An 18,920-nucleotide genomic window follows, 5' to 3' on the forward strand; every position below is an offset into this window, starting at 1 on the left:
CCTGGTGATATCCAAAGATCTCCTCTCCAGCCCCCATGTCCTCCAAGTATATAGTAAACACTGATAGCTACCACTGACTTGTATGATGACACGGGCATGAGTAACACACGTCTAATTCCACACATATCCACGACACCCACTCAGGCAAGGACATTCTGTTCCCATCATCAGGATTAGCTTCTTACCACAGCGTGGTTCTTGAGGTGTTCCCTTCATGAACAGCATGCAGGGGGCAGCATGAGTCAACTTTTTCAGGCGAAGATTGAGATCTTCTTTAAGATGCTCATGAGTACTAGGAGGAAAGGATCCGCTAGACACGTGTCGCTGGACTTTTTTGGTCAACTCTGGGGCATGTGCACCATCTAACCGGTCGACTTTCTGAGAATTCTGAAGTTTGAAATGTCATTTAGAATAAAGTGGCATTCCTTCACCATTATCTATATTTTAGACTCCAAACTTACAGAAAAAAAAATACATAGCTCTAGCCAATCTTTAAAGGTAATCCCCTTTTATTAGTGAAGTGAGAGAGTCTGATTAGCAATTGCTTGTACTGCTTCTCACTTAGAAACACTTATTTTGGAACATATTGGGTACGCACTGACATCTGAAAGTAAGACCAGCTTGAAAGGACCTACTGACCACAAATGAAGTTTTGGAGAGCTGTGGTAATACCCATCGGTGCCCGGAAGCAAAGATCTGCACTTGCTTCCCAAGGAGTCATTAATCAACTAGAATCAGCCAGATGTCTCCTCACATCCAGGCACATGCCCTCAATAACCCACTTCAAACCTGGGTCAGGGAGTATTACGTCTGCAGGAGAAGTCTAGATTCTGATCAGGAGGCTCCGTTCTAGCTGTGGGCTGCCCACTGCCCATGGCAAGCAACAAACATGGTCCTCATCAGTGCAAAAAGAGAGAGTACCATAAAAATGTACAAGGCCAGGAGTAACCAAGGAGACCAGAAACAGAAGAGTCCCAGGAGCCACTCGGATGCACCATTGCTGGTGCCTCTCTCATCCTTACCTTGAAGAACAGGAAGGTGGGGACAGAACTAATTTCATATTTTTCAGATACTTCAGGAACAGCTTCGGCTTCCAGCTTTAAAATAAAAGAATCCAAGCTTCATTATTACTGGTTCTTTCTCTACTCTGCTATGTAAATCAGTTTCACATGCACTGTCCTTTCAAGTCCATGGCATTTTAAGACTATAGGACAAAAGTTTATGACACATTTACATTTAAATGAGACTCACTGGGCTGGCATGTCATCCACGGAGTCTGCAGTGTCAAAACAGGTTCAGAGGTTTTTATTTTGTTGCACATTTCAAAAGATGCCTGGAGGCTGTGAATAAAATTTTTGGTGCACTAGTGACCTAGTAAATTTTCAATCATATGCAGCTACTACTATATTGAAATCCATAAATCACTGACCCCAGTTATGTCATGATTACAGTGCTTATTTTCTGCCCACAGCAATTCTTGCTGTTTGCTCTATTGACTAATTTCAAGAGGCAGTACATCATGACTGACAGTTGCAGCTTTCTGCAAATTATGAAGCAAAAAGGAGTATTTCTTCAATAAACTATTGATGTCTGATAAATTTTACTTTTAACCCCTGCATGGCTGCTGGACACTAAACAAACAGCCTGCTTGGCTGCTTGCTCTCCAGTCTATTCAAACATATGAACTCATTTTGACTAAGATGACTGTATCTGCTCTGATCATTTCCTTGGGGCTCCTCATCAAACAAGGTATGGTGATATCTGGCACATGGGTTTCAAAAAGATTTAGAAACACAATTTCTAGATAATTAGAACACAATTACTATAAGCTATTTACGTAGATCTTTATAAATACACTTTGAGAAAAACCAAAATATATTATATTTTCCTCTCATAGGACTGTCAATTTAATATAAACTTTTTGAAACCAATAAAAACCTGTATTCACATTATACCTATAGGAAATAAAATTTATTGATAAATTATATTGTTAAATGTGTTTAAAATAATATACTGAATTTCTCCAAGAGTGAAAGATTTCCACTGGGTTTGAAATGTGATTTTTACCTCTGCTGTACCCAGTCAGGCTACCTGTGCGATGCCTGGCCTGTGGAGGCACTGTCCAGCCTGCAAGATCTCATGCTGCCTGTCTCACCTTTTCACAGGCTTTATAAGGATGCTTTTAGTGCCTTCTGCAATATGCTTTTAATTGTTTCCATTTTTCAAATGTACTTAATGATAATGTTTTAAATATTCAACCAGCTTTCTTATGATAAAAGGACAAAAAGAGAAAGCTGCCTGACATGACACGTTTAGAACAGACTGCAGTTAGGAATGTGCATGCTATTTTCTTTCTTGACACAGCTCCATACTCAGACCACGGGTGCCAGTGAAAGCTGGCCTTCTAAAAGTGTGCTCACAATGTCACCCAGCAGCTCACTCTTTCCTTTAACTCTGACAACTGAGAGTCACTCAGAAAGAGACCTTACCTCCAGTGCACCTGAGCAACATTAAGAGGGCACATGTTCCTCGACCAGAACAGACAGCACCCTAACACGTGCCTACATGTAATAGTTAACCAGATCCCTGCTGCCATTCCTGCCTGAGGATCACTACAAGTGCCTCCCCTCAAACCAGCTTCCAGAAGACTAGCTCTTCCTCCCAGAAGCCATGGGAACAGACAAACACACAGAAAAGGGAACAGGATGTCTGCTAAAGCCACAACAGTTCTCCAGAACATTAGCACCATCTGATGGTCTAACACCTCTGTAGAGCTGGGGTAGAAGCTCCCAGGATTTGTGTAGCATGCCTGGAGCCCTGGGCACAGCCCCCAGCAGCACAGAAAGAAATCTTTGCAGCACTCAAAATTCTTTGAAAATATGGTTCTAATATAATATAGTGGTCTCAGTAATGATGATAGAAAGTATTTTTAAACGACCTGCATGTACAGGAGCTCAAAGCTACCGTTCATGAACAGTCAGCTCCATACCATGAGCCCTTCTACAAACTAGATGAATAGACCTGATAACCAGCAAACTATCATTTCTGGGCATGCCTATAAAAGTGTTTCACCTGAGAGACAGACTAAAACAAACAAAACGTGTGAGCATCACCCAAAGGGTAAGGGTTCACCAGAACAAAGAATGATAAAGGAAAGGTCTTAGACTGGAACACCCACCTCCCCCATCCCCCTGGGATAAGAACCCCATGTCACTGAGCCTCTGTGCTCCCTCCCGGCCCTGGAGCTCAAGCTTTACACCATCAGTCCCCTAGTTCTCAGCCTCTGGCACACACTGCACAGCACCACCCCTGCTTCTCAGCTCGAAAAGGGGTTCTAAAGCTCTGTGGTGAGGTGAGCCAATTCCTGTAACAACTCTCCTTACCTATCTGTAGCTCCATATCCCACTGGCTGGCTCTGGACAAACCTGGCTAATGTAAAAGGTGACTTGGGTGACTTATGTTCAGAAGAGAAATGATACAGCTCAGAAATGAAGCTGAACTATAAAATCTGTGCTTGTCATTATGCCACACGTAGCTTTCTACTACTATAGCCAGAAGAAAGACTGCACTTTGGGGATTGGATTTACACACACACACACACACACACACACACACACACCGCTGCATCTTCACAATGATGCCTATGGTGGGAACCACTTGCTCCCTATCCCGGAGAAGCTCTTCAGAGCCTTTCCAAGGTGTGCCTGGGAGAAGGGGTGAGAAGTGAGAAGATGGAGGGTACTCATTCTTTTGGAGGAGAGTAAGACAGGAGTTCCCTGGTAGTCTTGGCTGGCCTAGAACTTACTATATAGACCAGGATGACCTCAAACTCAGAGATCCACCTGCATCTACCTGAATGCTGGAATTAAAGGTGTGTGTCACCATGTTTAGCAGGTCAGTGCTATGGAAATGGCTCACAGCTGAAAGTTACTCTAGGCTAGATAATGCCTGGTATTTTGTTCACTAATTCATTTATCCCTGGCAATAACTAGCACTGTCATCTCAACCACTTTATACAGAACAATTGTACAAGCATCTGGAAACTAAGCAGCACGAACTCTGTCTTTAAGACACTTGCCTATTTCAGAGCAGGAATAAAACAGGCATTAAGGAACCTAATTTTAATTTAAGGTTTATATATTTTTATCATATGTGTTTGCCTATACACACACACACACACACACACACACACACACATATGAGCAACATGTACATGCCTGGTGCCCACAGAGGTTAGAGAAGGGGGTCATATGCCCTGGAACTAGAGTTAGAGTTAGAGGCAGTTATGAGTGACCATGTGGGTGCTGGGAGTGTGGGTGCTGGGAATTGAAACCAGGTCCCTTGCTCTTAATTGCTGAGACACCTCTCCATCCCTGAAGATTCCGACAACTTCAATGTAACTTAGTAGCAGAGCACTTGTCTAACATAAATGTGAGGTCCTGAGAACAGGCCCCAAAATTACAAAGGATGGTGGAGGAGCTACAAAACACAGCAATTTACTTTTGTAACTCCTCCATACCCTTGACTCTCAACACAGCAGCCAGTGGTTCTAACCTTCCTAATGTTGCAACCCTTCAATATAGTTCCTCATGTTTTGGTGACCCCTCAATCATAAAATTATTTTCATTGCTACTTCATAACTCTAACTTTGCTATTGTTATGAACCATAATGTAAATATCTGTGTTTTCCTTCCGATGATCTTAGGCGACTCCTGTGAAAGGATCATTCAACCCCCAGAGAGGTTGCAACCCACAGGTTGAGAACCTTTGCACTATACAATAAAACAACACTGGCTAAAGCAACATCATAAAACTCCCTGAATGGCTGACTCTAATCCTTAAGAGAGTTTAACTAGCTCTCAGCTTGACAAGGTTGAAACACCTCAAAGACTGGCCTCAGGGAATGAGTGAGAGGGAACTAGCCAATTTAACTTTACACTTAGTCGGGAAGGCCCACTCAATGTGGGTGGAATCATTCCATAGGCAGGGGATCTGGAGCTATATAAGAGCCAAGCATAAGTATGTCTCATTCTTGTTCTATTCCTGAATGTGAAAGTGAGCAGCAGCCTCAAGCTTCTAAAGCTGACTTCCCTGCTACGATGGACCTGGAATTATGAGCTAAATAAACTTTTCTCTCAAGTTGTTTCTGTCAGAGGATTTCATCACAGCAATAGGAAATGCAACTATGACACATGGCAAGTGAGAAATGCAGGAGGGGAGTACAGACTTCCTACAAACTGGATCTGATTTTTTTCAAAGCATACAATCTTTTCATCATTGACAAAGTCTTGGACCTTCTTCCTCTTTCCTACTTTCTCCCCCTTCCAAATATCATATTCTGAAAGTCTACCAAATAATTAATTGACAAATATGTATTCCCACTAGAATGGTATCACAAGCCTATAAACTCAACACCCAGGAGGCTAAGGCAGAAGATTATGAATTCATCTGTCTACTCACCCATCCCAATTCACATACACAGATCAATAAAGCAAACTTCCATTTTAGGTAGAGAACAACTATGTATTTCAAAAGTACTTAATATTCTAATTAGCTATTTCACTCTATTCTGAATAAGCTTGAACTTTTTGTAAGGTATTTAACAATGGAACTAGCTCATGTATTTCCTCAAAGCACTTAGAGATGTGAGAGCCTACAGAGGGTCCCAAGTTTCAGGATTCAACTGGCTATGGCAGCAATTGCTACAGGGAAGGACCTAGCCCATGAGTGAGGTAATACCAGTGCATCTTACAATAACATCACAAGTCAGGGAACAAGGGACTCACAGAGAATGAATGTGAAAGCCTTGCTTCTCAGCTTTCAGTGGAAACAAAGCTTCACAACTGACTAGAAACATGTGGCTAATCTGTCTGAACTGGTATCTTAACAATTGGAAAGCTAAGATCTTGATAGTTACAATCCATTTAAATACCTTAATCAAGATCACCTACTAAGTTAGGGGAGTAGCTCAGTTCATAGAGTGCTGCTGGCCTGGCATGTAGAAAGCCCTGGTTTGACCCCCAGCACCATATAACCAGAGCACAATGGCACCACTACAATCCCATCACTCCTAAACTCTCAAAGTCATCCATGGAAACATGGTAAGTTCTAGTCCAGCCTAGGATACATAAGACTCTGCTTCAAAATAATAATATTGCCGGGCGATGATGGCGCACGCCTTTAATCCCAGCACTCGGGAGGCAGAGACAGGCAGATCTCTGTGAGTTTGAGGCCAGCCTGGTCTACAGAGCAAGTTCCAGGACAGGCTCCAAGCTACAGAGAAACCCTGTCTCAAAAAACCAAAAATAATAATAATAATAATAATAATTCAATTATTTTGTATGCCAACCAAAAAATTAATTTAAAAAAATCACTTATTTAAGAGATTTTGTGAATCTATCACCAAAGAATGAAACAATCACTTTGTTTCACAAATCAAAGTCAAAAATGCCAACTAATACATTCAAAAAACAAAGCAAATAAATGAAAAGTGGGTATAGTAAAACATCCTTGAGGTGCCAGCTATAAGAGGCTGATGCAGAAGACTGGCTTGAGTCCAAGAGTTTGAGACCAGCCTAGGCAACACAGTGAAACTTCCAACTCAAAAAGAAAAGATAGTTGGGCAGAGGTGGCACACACCTTTAATCCCTGTGGATCTAAGCCAGCCTGGGTCTACAGAGCAAGTTCCAGGACAGCCAGGACTACACATAGAAACCCTGTCTCAAAAAACAAAAACAAATACACACAAAGAAAAGATTATAGTGTTATTACTGTTTGTATTTTAATAAATAAATCTTGCCTGAAGACCAGAGGCAGAGCTAAAGCTTCTAGAGGTCAGACAATGGTGACACACATCTTTAATCCCAGGTTTTGGGAGACAGGCAGATGGATCTCTGTGAGTTCAAGGCTACCTTGAACCACACAAATTCAATACAAAAACAAAGCCAGGTGGTGGTGGCTTACACCTTTAATCCCAGTACTAGGGAGTCATTCCTTTAATCCCAGAATTAGAGGGAATATAAAATGGGAAAAGAGAGAGGCTTTAGTGTGGTTAGTTTGTAGTCGCCCAGCCTTGGTAGAGGTAAGACTTCTCTAGTGGCTTGGTTGCTTTGTTTTTCTGGGTTTCGGGTTGAATCCCAATTTCTGTATCTGGGTTTTTATTATTCGTGCTACAAAAGATTAAAAAAAGACACTGATGGGCTAGGACATTATTATTAGCCTTACTCCAGAAACTTCTAGAAGTCCTAATTAACGAGAGTACTGCTACCATCCCATTAAACAGCAGGTGCTGTCAGGCTCAAGTGTCCCTGACAATCCAGCAGTACCACACACCTCGAACTCTTGGCTCGCTGCAACACTTAAGCACATGAACAACTTAAAATCTCACTGCCAAGTCTGGTACCAATGTGAGAAGCAATTCTATAGTCACTTTAAATAAATCATTCAGATGGCAGTTGAGAACAGTGTGTTACCTAAACCAGTAACATTATCTGTATGAAAGCAGACATGGAGCAATTACCATCACCCTGACTAATTCCATGATTGAAGTGTTTAATCATTCATTTCACTTGTAGTCATTATCTTTTATCACTGGCCAAACATGCAGGTTTAATGTACCCTTCCATTATTTATATTGGACATTTTAGGGTTACCTTCTAAGGTTACATTACGCATTTCATCAGAATTTTAAATAAGTCCTTAAATTTTAAAAAGCTAACTATTATATTCATATTTGCCCTATCTGCATAAAGAAACACTGAGAGAATTCATACAAAATTAATACAACAGGTTACTTATGGGGAAGGACAAAGGGTTGGCAGGTAAGAATGGAGTGAGCCTTCTCAATGTCTACCTTGCTATACCATTTGGCACTTTGAGTCATCAGAATACAAGGCACACAGGTGCTGTCTACACAAATGTTATCAGGAAATTTAATCGCCTACCAAGCAAAGGAATTACGACCTACAGATACCCATCACTTCATATAGTTTCTAACCTCATATACAGGTATATTTGTCAATATGTATTTCTGAACTCACAATTTACAGTTTTAAAAACACAGTTTTGGGTTTTGCCTTAAATCCTAAGGATTCGGCATTGGTGCACAGAGGCACAAGTGTTGATCCCAGCACTTGGACGGCAAGAAAAATAAGATCTTAAGGCCAGTCTGTGCTGTGAGACCCTGTCTCAAAAGTAAATAAATAAACTCTAAGAATTAAGACTTATGAATATACAGTATACCTTCTTTCCCAATAATTTATTATTCTCAATATATATTTCATTTTTTTAAACCTAAACAATATTATCTCCTGATTAACTAAGATTGCAGGTGTAAAGCAAGTCTGCTAACCTCTAGTACAGCCAGAGTCCACCTTCTCACAAGACAACAGGAATGTAGGAACCAAGACTTGAATAAAACAAGGGGCTCGGTAGAGAAAGGAGGGGCAGATAAAGCAGCATCTTCCCAATGACCCCAGCAACCTATGCATAGATATACTTTCTAGGATCATTTCTCAAATCATAGATATTTTCTCAATGAAGTCTTAATTAACTACTATCAAATCAAAATTATCCAGTAAATTATCTGGTCTGCTTTTGCTGTCAAACATTTCTGTCCTTTGCCCATTCTGTAAGGATTTTTTTTTTATTTTATAAGAAATGCAACATTTTTAATGACCTGTCAGAATAACTTAGTACAAACAGAACAGAATTCAATACAAAATTCAAGTATTTGGAATTTCACAGTTTGTTCCACTATATTATAAAATCTAGTCTACCTCATTAAGTCAGAAATGAATGAAAAAAAGACTGAAAATATATAGTACCTTCACAAATGAAACATGAGGGTGTTCTTTAGCTAACTCAGTCATGACATCGTTCATCTGTACACACTGTGGAGCCCATGGTGCCCAGAAATGGACCACGAGAAGTGACCTGTAAACCAATAAAACACATTTTTTTAATAATTCTGGAAGCAAATACTGGTGTAGATTAAATTCTGCAACCTAGGAAACTAAGAATTCAGCTGTATTGCTCAGAATCACTGCCAGTCTTTAGACTCTTAGATGAATATTCAAGTTAATGGCACTTCTTGAGTCAAGATCAAGCCCCAGTAAGTGGTTCTAAATGTCCACCCATCTCAACTAATTGACATGTCAATCATGTTTTCAGATCCATGAAGAAAGTGGAATCTGAACTTCGGTACAAGGAAGCTGCTGCTGAGAAATGGCTGTGGACACATTGTTACTATTAATCTCACATAGCATTGTAACAAGGGGGTACAACTGGAACCACAGAAGAGCAAAGAAGTCCTAACAGGCAAGTCTAAAGAAAGCGGGGCTGAGACCACTGCTCATAAATGCCCTTTGCAGTTGTGCTGCCAAAGGACCCTCTGAGCATCTCCATATGAACTGACAGTGTTAACACATTAACACTAATGCTAATCTAAGTTAGCACATTAGAGTGCTAACTTCCTAGACGCCTCAATGTTACCAATCTTAGGATTTTCATACAAAACTATCTTCATAAAGACTTATCTTTGAAGCCATCTCAAATTTAAGTGAAACCTGGATTCTAACAGAATTCTAAACAGAATTCTAAGTTCCAAAAAATCCTTCTCCAAGGTGGAGAAAAAAAAAACACATAAATCTGTGTTATATGGAAAAAAGATGCAAACATTATAATCAAGGAATGGAACAAGAAATGATAAAGGGGCTGGACAGTGGTGACACACACCTTTAATCCTAGCACTTGAGAGGCAGAGGCAGGCGGATCTCTGAGTTCAAGGGCTACACAGAGAAACCTGGGCTTGGAAAACAAAAACAAAAACGAAAGAAATGACAAAGGGCTGGAGAGATGGCTTGGCCTTAGAAAAGCTTACTGTTCTCTCACGAGGACCAGAGTTCAGATCCCATCACTCATGCATGTCACACAGTTCACAAAAGTCTCAAACACCAGTTCCAAGGTTCTAGCTTCCATGGGCACCCACATACACATATACCGTACTCACACACAGACATAATTTAAAATAAATCTTTTTCTTTCCCACAACAAAAGTTCTCCTAACACACACAAAGGCATGAGGCAAGTTACAACCAGAAAGGGCAGGAAAAGGTAAGAGACCATAACCTAAGGTTGACTACAAGTCCTGGCTTAGACACTGATGGCAAGTGTCATTATAGGAGGAAAGGAAGTCTACTGGAGTATCAGTACCAGGGTTTAAGCTCAATCAAGGTTCTCTGCAGATCTGACAATCAAGAAATACAGAGCCAACCATGTCACAGAGCAGACAGAGGGGACTGGAGGTCAGTGTCTCTGGGTCTCATCAACATCAAGTTAGGCCAGATGGAAGAAAATAAAAGAGGGATGGCTTCAGGAGTTTTAAGTCCACAAGAGAAGATGGCAAGAAGGAGTAACAAGATAGTAACAAACAGTGAGCAATGCCAACTTCTAAAAGAAGCAGAAGTCCCACAGCAGCACAGTGAGCTGTCTGGAAAAGTCCACCCCAGAAATCGACCTCAAGAGATCTGGACTGCACAGAGGAATTCAACAGCATGGAGGACCCAGCTTGACTTCAGTGAAGGGAGGAAAAATCTCAATCCCCAGATGCTTGTATGGCACAGGAACAACACCAGTGCAGACAGAGAGTGAAAATCTGAGGCAACTGTAGATACAAGGTTTCCAAAAAGTTGAGAAAGGAAGTCAGAGCAAAGAGAACACTGTCTTGCAGTCTGGAGCCAAGGAATTAAGAATGGATTAAACGACATGTCAGAAGTAGGGATGGGGAGAGCTTAGATAGAAGATTCCTTAAGTCCTGGTTTTGCTCAAATATAAAGCTAGGTGATGTGCTAAAACAGAAATGGAAAGCCAGCATGAAATTGTATGTTTGTAATCCCAGGCTGAGGCACAATTCATTCGATCAGCAGTTCAAAGCCAGACTAGATAAAAATTGAGTTCAAGGTTAGGCTGGGCCAGACAGATCACCTCAATAATGGAAAGAGGGGGGCACCACGACCACAGGGATTAGTTAGAACTGATGAAGACAAAGCCTTCTAAGAGGATACAAAGGCAAATAAGAGGTTCTACCTAAGGCAAGGAAGGACACACTGTCCATTCCCTAAATGAGCTACAATTTGCACCAAACAAACTTGTATCTGGCAGATTTTACAAGAATGAGTTCTAGGTCTCAGCCAAAAGCAGACTTCTCTTTCTCAGGCATTCAGCTAGACAACATTTTTCAGTCCTCCTTAAAGTAATCTAGGGGCCTAAGAACTAAGTTTTAGCCTTCAGAACACTGACACCCTCCCTCATCAGCCTGTGCAGGCTCTGGCCACACCTCCCAGCCCACTAGAGCATCTGAGAGAGGTTCCAAAGCCTAACAGTGGCAAGAAGAAAAGCAAATCCACAAGGCCTTGTCAAAGAATGCCCAAGCAGTCTGACATATAATACACCCAAATGTCCACAGGTAGAACAAAGCACCCTACACTCCAACACTGAAAGACACTCAACTGTTTAAAAAAAAAAAAAAGGCATCTATAGAGAGAAACACACAACCACACTGACAGTCTGGAGTGGTGAGAGGGGCAGCACAGAGGAAAAGCATGGATACAATCATTTAGTGCTATCACGCAATTTCCACTCTAACATGAGTCAATCAAGACAGCCATTTTTACAAAGGGGCTTCTACCTTGAGAGCCTGTCTAACCCACACACCTGTTCTTCCTGAGCATGACAAACTACAAACAAATACAACTTAATTCATTTGTTTAGAGAATGTGACAGAAACTGAGAATAAGCATGGCCGTGATCTGCTAAAGAACGACCTGAGATAAACTGGCATCACTGCATCCATGACTCAAACAGGGAGAAAAGTAACAGGGCCTCCTTGAGGTAAATCCTGACTTGACTTCTGAGGACCCAAGGTGATCCTGGTTGGCAAAGGGAAGAATCAGAGCACAAACAAAATCCTCACAAAGAAAAGGGGAGGTGTATTAGCAACTGGTCCAGGTGTGGCAGTGGCAGAACACCTAACAAAGCAACTCAAGGGGCTTATTTTGAGAGAAAAAAAGGGGGGGGGGGGACCACTTAGCTCACAAGGTAGTGCATGCGCACCTTTACTCCCAGAACTTGGGAGCAGAGCAGGTGGGTCTTCCACTTCAGTTAACCTAATCTAGATCCCTCAGAAATGCCCGTGGACAGTCAGGTCTCCGGAGGACTATAGCTCCTACCAAGGTGAAAATCTCTACTAACCACCACAGGAGGAAAGGAGGGTCAAGAAAGGAATGGAAGCAGGTAGGACTGTGTAAATCTATATACATCAAGTCCAAGCACAAGGCGAGGCAGAGTGACAGATGGTGGCCACTGTTGGAGGGACTCCAGGACTTTAAGAGTGTGCTTCCGAGACAGCTAAAACCACTGTACTCTATTGCTACACAAGAGCAATACTATACTTTGGAAAGGTGGGATGTACATGTCTGTTAAGAAATCTTAAGAGAAGTTAAAAAAAAAAAAAAAGAAAAGAAAAGAAAAGAAGTACATTCTTACCCTGCTGGTAGAAATTAAAACCAAGACCTTTCCAGAAAGTACATAACCAAAGGTATTTACTCTAAAAATTAAAACTACAAAGATTTATGAAGGCAATTATCTTCCTACTACTACTATAGAAAATAACCAAAAAAGCCCAAAACAAACTATGATCTAATAGCGTCTAAATGGCCAAAACAAAATATTTTAAAATATCAAAATATTTTTAAATATTTAAAATCTATTAAAAGTCTAATTTGCAAAGAATTTTTAATGACATAGGCAAATGTTGATAATATTGGATTATTTTTTAAAATTACAATAGGTGGATAAAGATGTAGCTGAGTGGCAGAGTCTGGTATGCTTGAGGCCCAGGGCTTAATCCCAGCAAAATAAAATACATAAATAAAACAGGCGACCAGGCTTTGTTAGTATGAACCATAACGTGAAAAAATTCTCAAAGCGGAGGCAGAAGGGTCAGGAGCTCAAGGTCATCCTCAGCCACACCTCCCTTACAAGCCAGTCTCCATTACACAAGTTCCTGCTTCAAAAAGAGGAGAGGGAGAAGGAAGAACAAAGTGTGCACAGAGCGGAGTTTTGCTCCACTGGCATTAACATGACTTTGAATTCTTTGAACTCCCACACATATAAACAACTTACATCCTGGGATGCTAGAAATATCAAATAAAAATGTGTTTGATAACATCATTGCATGTGTTTAATGTGAATAGTTATTTTTATTGCCCAAGATATTCTTCACTCTTATTTTTCCTTTTAAGCATGAAATGCCAATTATAAGCACATATATGAGATACAGTACTAGTTCCTCTGGTGTAATGGTTAACGCTCTGGACTCTGAATACAGTGATCCAAGTTCGTGTCTTGGTGGAACCTGTTCCTTGAGGAAGCGAACTGGTCAGTCATCCTATCAACTCAAGACCATGAAGTCCAATAAAAAACAGGCTGCCCATGCATGCGTCAGCATTGATGGAGGCATGTTTCACTTTTTCATATATGATATAGAGATGATGTGTAGTATATGTAGTATATGTGTAGTATGTGTAACCAGTCTCTCTCTTTTAATAGGCCAATATGCCCAATGCGTTGTTTGAGGACATTTATGAAAAGATCAAGTTGAAAATGTCACTAACATAAACTCCCTTACCTCCTGCACTGGTATTCAAACCTAGGGCCTTCAACATGCACCCCACCAGTGAGCTGCACTGCACACCAAAATATTAAAATATTTTAGCAGACATGAGTCTCAGTTCACCATCAGTCAGACAATTAGCACTCATAACCATGTGTTGTCTACTACAATATTCCACTACTCCAGCTGCTCTTCTGCAAATTATACTACCACTCCTAAGCACTATCATATTCTGGACTCTAAGTGGCTTATGAATGGACCAAACCTCTAAATTACTCAAATGGCACCAGTACCCACCTCCCACCCCCACTGCAGAGACAAGAGCTGAGATCTCAGTAACTTAACACACACACATCAGATCAGATGACTTTAATATAAAAAGTAAATTTCTGAGCCAGGTGGTTGTGGCACCCGCCCTTTAACGCCAGAATTGGAGGCAGAAGCAGGTAGGTCTCTGTGAATTCAAGGCAGGCGTGGTCTACAGAGTGAGCTCCAGGACAGCCAAGGCTACACAGAAAAACTGTTTCCAAAAAAAAAAAAAAAAGGAAGAAAGAAAGAAAAAGGGCGGGGGGGGGGGGTGTGGAGGAATGTCTAGACTGGAGAGATGACTCAGTGATTAAGAGCACTAATTACTGCTCTTCCAGAAGACCTGGATTCAATTCCCAGCAACCACACAACACAGGCTCACAACAGTCTGTAACTCCCCCCAAAAGGAGCCGATGCCCCCTTCTGGCCTCTGAAAGCACTGCATGCATGTGGTACACAGACACACATGCAAGAGCAGCAGTCATACACATGAAAGAATGAAAGATTTTTAATAAAAGATTTCAACCCACATCAAATTTTAAAACTGAGAAGCAATGACACGGAAATGACTGCACCCCAAGTGCTATTTAGTATTCTTAATGGCTTCCATATCCACACAAAGTAGCTCCCTCCGGGGTGTCACAGAGCACTTCCCATGATGCCCATTCAGATCAGTCACTGCAGAGGGAAAAATGTCTCCTGAGTCATCTCGGGCATACAGCATTGTCAAAAATACATGTAAATGAGTTTGAGTTTTGTTGCTGCTCTTAATCGGGTTATTTTTTCCCCCACTGGGAGGGCTGGATGTTTGTTTTCTGGTTTTTTGAAAACAGTCTCTCTATATCCCTCTGGCTAGCCTGAAATTCACTAGGAAGACCAAGCTGACCTTGAACTTGCAGAACAAATGGCATATAAACTTTCACCCACTAAGATCTATTTAGAACATGAAATATTAAAAAAAAGATAAGCACGTGAAACACACACACACACACACAAAAGAATCTTCTCAAATGATTTAAATCCAAACTTTTAAGGGCGTGTCGACACAAGCCCTCATCATTCCACGAGATCATCCCCAACGTCATCCACAAAGCCTCTGCCTGAAGAATGGGAGATACTTTTGGATCAATCAGAACCCAGCTTCTACCAACGAGTAAATGTTCTTCCTTCTCTTCTTTGAAAAAAAAAAAAAAAAAGGTACCAAGCAACCCTGAAATTCTAAAGAACTGGAAGGTTTTTGTTTGTTTTGTTTTCGGTGCTTGGAGTTTGAACTAGGGTGTCTTGTGTATTAAGCACTAGGTACACAGCCAGTCTCTGAATGAGCTCTGTTAATCCTCCTCCAAGCTACATTGAGTAGCACAAGTCAGCCCGTCACCCTCCCACCCGCCCACTCTGCTCTGGGAAGACACCAAGGCCCCACATTAATGGAGAGAGCTTCCGGTACGCCAACCACTGCAGCACTTTACCCGAACCATCACAACCTGAGGACACCAGTCCACTCCCCCAGGAGGAAGCTGGGGGTGGGGTTACTGGCAGGTAAGATGCTGGGTTAAGGTTGGGGGGATCCCGGGGATCCCACCCACCCCCCACTACTTTGCAGCCCAAAGCTGGGCATCACAGGGAGGGAGCCACGTGCACGCCTTCTCCTCATCCCCGGGACTGGCCTTGGTCTTGCCCAAAGGCGAGGTGCTCGTGTACCGGGCCGCAGCAGACCCTCCCTAGGCCAGCTGGGGCTTCAGGAAAGCCCCGGACGCCATCTAGGTCTGTCCTTCGAGAGGTACCCGCACGCGGGCCTCCGGGAGGCAGGTCCAATGCACACCGGGGCCGCCGCGCCCCGCTGCGCTGCCCTCCCGGACCGGTCCCTCCAAGGCCAGGCCAGGGCCGCCGCCGTTGGGCCGCGAGCTCGGCTCCGGACGTGCCGCACTGGCGCGCCGTCCCCGGGTCCAGAGGCCCCGGCCCGCCTCCCGAACGTTCCCCGGCCCGCGAGCCGCCCCGCGTACTTGGCTTTGAGACGCAATAGCTCCTCAAACTGAAGGGCCGAGCCGACCTCCGCCACCGCCGCCGCCGCCTCAGCTGCTACAGCCGCCCCCGCCGCCATGCTGCCGCCGCCAGACACCCGCAGTCGAGCGCCGGAGGCTCGATGGGGCGGGACGGATGCGCGAGAGGCTACGCACGGGAAAGCCACGCCCCCTGCGGCCAGGGCACACCCCTACCCCACTATGCCACGCCTTCTGGCTCTGTACGCCACGCCCCCGGGCCGGTAGACCAGGGAAGCCTGGAGTCATCGTCCTTGTCGCTGAGTCCCGCTAATGGAACCTCCCCACTTTGTGTTTCTGTGCTATCTAGATGTCTTGGTCCCTGACCCTTGTAGCTCAGGACCTTCCCTGGGGCTCAGAAATCCACAAAAGCAAGGGGTGTCAGCGTGTGTATATTGTAAATCCTAGTGAAGTCAGTTTAGAACATTTGCAAGCTGAAATCTCACATAAAACTACATAAAGATGAACTGGAAAGTCTATGAATGAGAGGCAGTAGTATCTGAAGCACTGCCCTGACAGCTCTTATACCTCAGTCCTGGAGAGATCTCGAACACCTCTGGGGGTGCCCTCTGGACCCCAATATCAACCCTTCGCTACAACCCTGTGACGCCTGTTACCGATCACCTAGGCACAGCAAGGCCTGAAAGGCCCCATTGCCTCTAAGTACCATTAGGCTCCTTTTTCAGAGTTCCTGCACCTTCCCATCCAGGCCCAGCCTCCGTGCCCTCTTACTTGAAGCGTTCCCTGGCAAAGTCCCTCACAAAGTCTCCTCCCTTTCCTGGGCAGTGACTCTCTGGTATCTTCTCCATATCTTTTGCCATGCTAAGGCAGAATGAAGCCTTAAGTTTGAGTCCAGCCTAAGCTATACAGTGGGTTCCAGGTCAGTCTGAGTAACAGTAGCCGTTTTCATGTTTGAAACAATGTTTTATGTTGGATATATTGGAAATTCAATTTACATCTTTCTACCTTAGTTCACTGGGCCTCATTCCTATTCTTTATTGGCAGCCCTGCTCCCGTAATTACAAACAGTCCTAGGAGCTATGTCACGTACATGCCACACCGTGAGAAATACAGCTACTAAAAAATGTAAATCATGATACTCCAAATGCAACAGGGCAAGCTGTTGTGTTTCTTTGCAAGGATGGTAGAAACCCAAACCTAAAACTATAAAGACATAAACATAAGCCAGGTGGTGGTAGCCCACACCTTTAACACCAGCACTCAGGAGGCAGAGGCAGGCGGCTCTAGGTGAGTTGGAGAACAGCCTGTTCTACAGAGGAAGTTCCAGGACAGCCAGGGCTACAAGCAGAAACCCTGTTTCACATGCCAGTAAAGCCACAGAAACCTCAGGAAAACAGTTGGTCATACACAGACATTAGCATCTGCTTATAACATTGTATTATAGGGTTACAACACTGGGAGTCAATACACACAGTATCTCTGTATCCTGCCCTCTGCCCTGAATTTATTTTCAAACAAGTTCTCATGGTCAACTCACTGTGTAGGCAAAGCTGACCTTGAACTCATGGTCCTCTTCCTTCTACCTCACAAATGTTGGGATTTTTTTTGTACGTGCCACCCTGCCTAGTTGATAATAAATTTATTACTATTGCTACTGAAATATGTTCTCAAGTAGCCCAGGATGGCCTCCAAGTTGCTGTGTAGCCAAGGTTTGCTGTACTGTGATCTCCTGATTCTCCTGCCTCCACCTCCTAAGTACCAGGATTCCAGATATGTGCCCCCAGACCCAGCATTTTTCTTTTCCTAGTAAATGTGTCTGATTTTACAGCGTTAAACAGTTAGGCGGCTGAAAACAAAACCTGCAGAGAATTCTTGGGAGGGAAAATGCACTATGAAGGAGAAAACCGTGTTGCAGAGACAGGAGGAGGCTGGCAGGCCAGGAATCCCAGCTCTTCGGAGCCTAAGACAGGAGGTTCAAGAGTTTGAGTTCAGCTTGAGCTACACCATAAGCTCCAGGGAGCCTGGCTTTTAGTGTGAAACCCTGCCTTAATAAAAGAATGAAAAGTCAAATACCTGTTCTGATTGATGTTTTTAAGCATTGAATTATAAAGCTGAATACGGCATAAAAAAGGGTCTCCAAAAAGTTCCCCTAAAGTGTGAGAGCATGCTAGTGGAATGAGAGCAGGGGTGCTAATGGGCGGGGGGGCTTTATCACCTAATCCAGTGGTTCGTCACCTGTGGGCCATGACCTCTTTGGGGTCAAATACAAGATCTTCTGAGTATCAGATAGTATGATTTGTAACAGTAAGTAAAAAAAAAAAAATTACAGTTATGAAGTAGCAACTAAATAAGTTTCTGGTTGGGGATCACCTCGCCATGAAGAACTGTATTAAAGGGCCACAGTGTTAGGAAGCTTGAGAACCTCTATACCACTGTGCCTGCTTCTGCCTGTCTCCGAAGAGCTCAGACCGCCTCTGTCACATGAAATCAGTAAAACTGTAACTCAGGGAAGAGATGTTCAATAGAGTTTTGCTTTGTTTTGTTTTAAGGAGTTACCTGCTTTTTCATCTAGCCGTTTTACAAATTCTAATTTTTCCCTCTAAATGGAATTTGCGGAAAGTGGCATATACCAGCTGCAGACAGGCTCACCGTTTTGGGAGAAGGAGCAGGCAATGTCCTGGGAACTCTTCAGCTGCCCTTTCCTCCGTTACCACCACTAATATTGGTAAGCCTAAGGGGCAGCAGGTGACTTCACACCTAGAAAATGCTCTGACTTCAGCATCTAAGACTAGTGAGCTTGGAATGGGCCAAGCTGCATTCTGGGAAGCTAGTGAACCCAAGTTACAGCCGTATACGGATCCATGCTGAGGGTAGAACTTTTCTGCCTCACAGAGCAGTTACACAGGGTGCATGTTTCTCCCTCAGTGTCCCCGAAATGACAGAGT

General features: G+C 43.1%; 1 protein-coding gene across 1 annotated transcript in view; it reads right to left on the reverse strand.

The window, feature by feature from the left end:
• Positions 1-16,133, reverse strand: part of Glrx3 (glutaredoxin 3) — a 30,413-nt gene extending 14,280 nt beyond the window's left edge. Inside the window, exons 1-4 of the mRNA XM_085693266.2 lie at positions 15,979-16,133; positions 8,826-8,934; positions 1,023-1,097; positions 186-387 (exon numbers count right to left, since the gene is read on the reverse strand). Coding sequence (XP_085549392.2) covers positions 186-387; positions 1,023-1,097; positions 8,826-8,934; positions 15,979-16,076 — 484 coding nt within the window. The 5' untranslated portion in view covers positions 16,077-16,133. The remainder of the gene's footprint in view (positions 1-185; positions 388-1,022; positions 1,098-8,825; positions 8,935-15,978) is intronic.
• Positions 16,134-18,920: the final 2,787 nt, after the last annotated feature.

The sequence above is a fragment of the Myodes glareolus genome, chromosome 7 (assembly GCF_982192425.1).
Source record: "Myodes glareolus chromosome 7, mMyoGla1.1, whole genome shotgun sequence".
NCBI lineage: Eukaryota > Metazoa > Chordata > Mammalia > Rodentia > Cricetidae > Myodes > Myodes glareolus.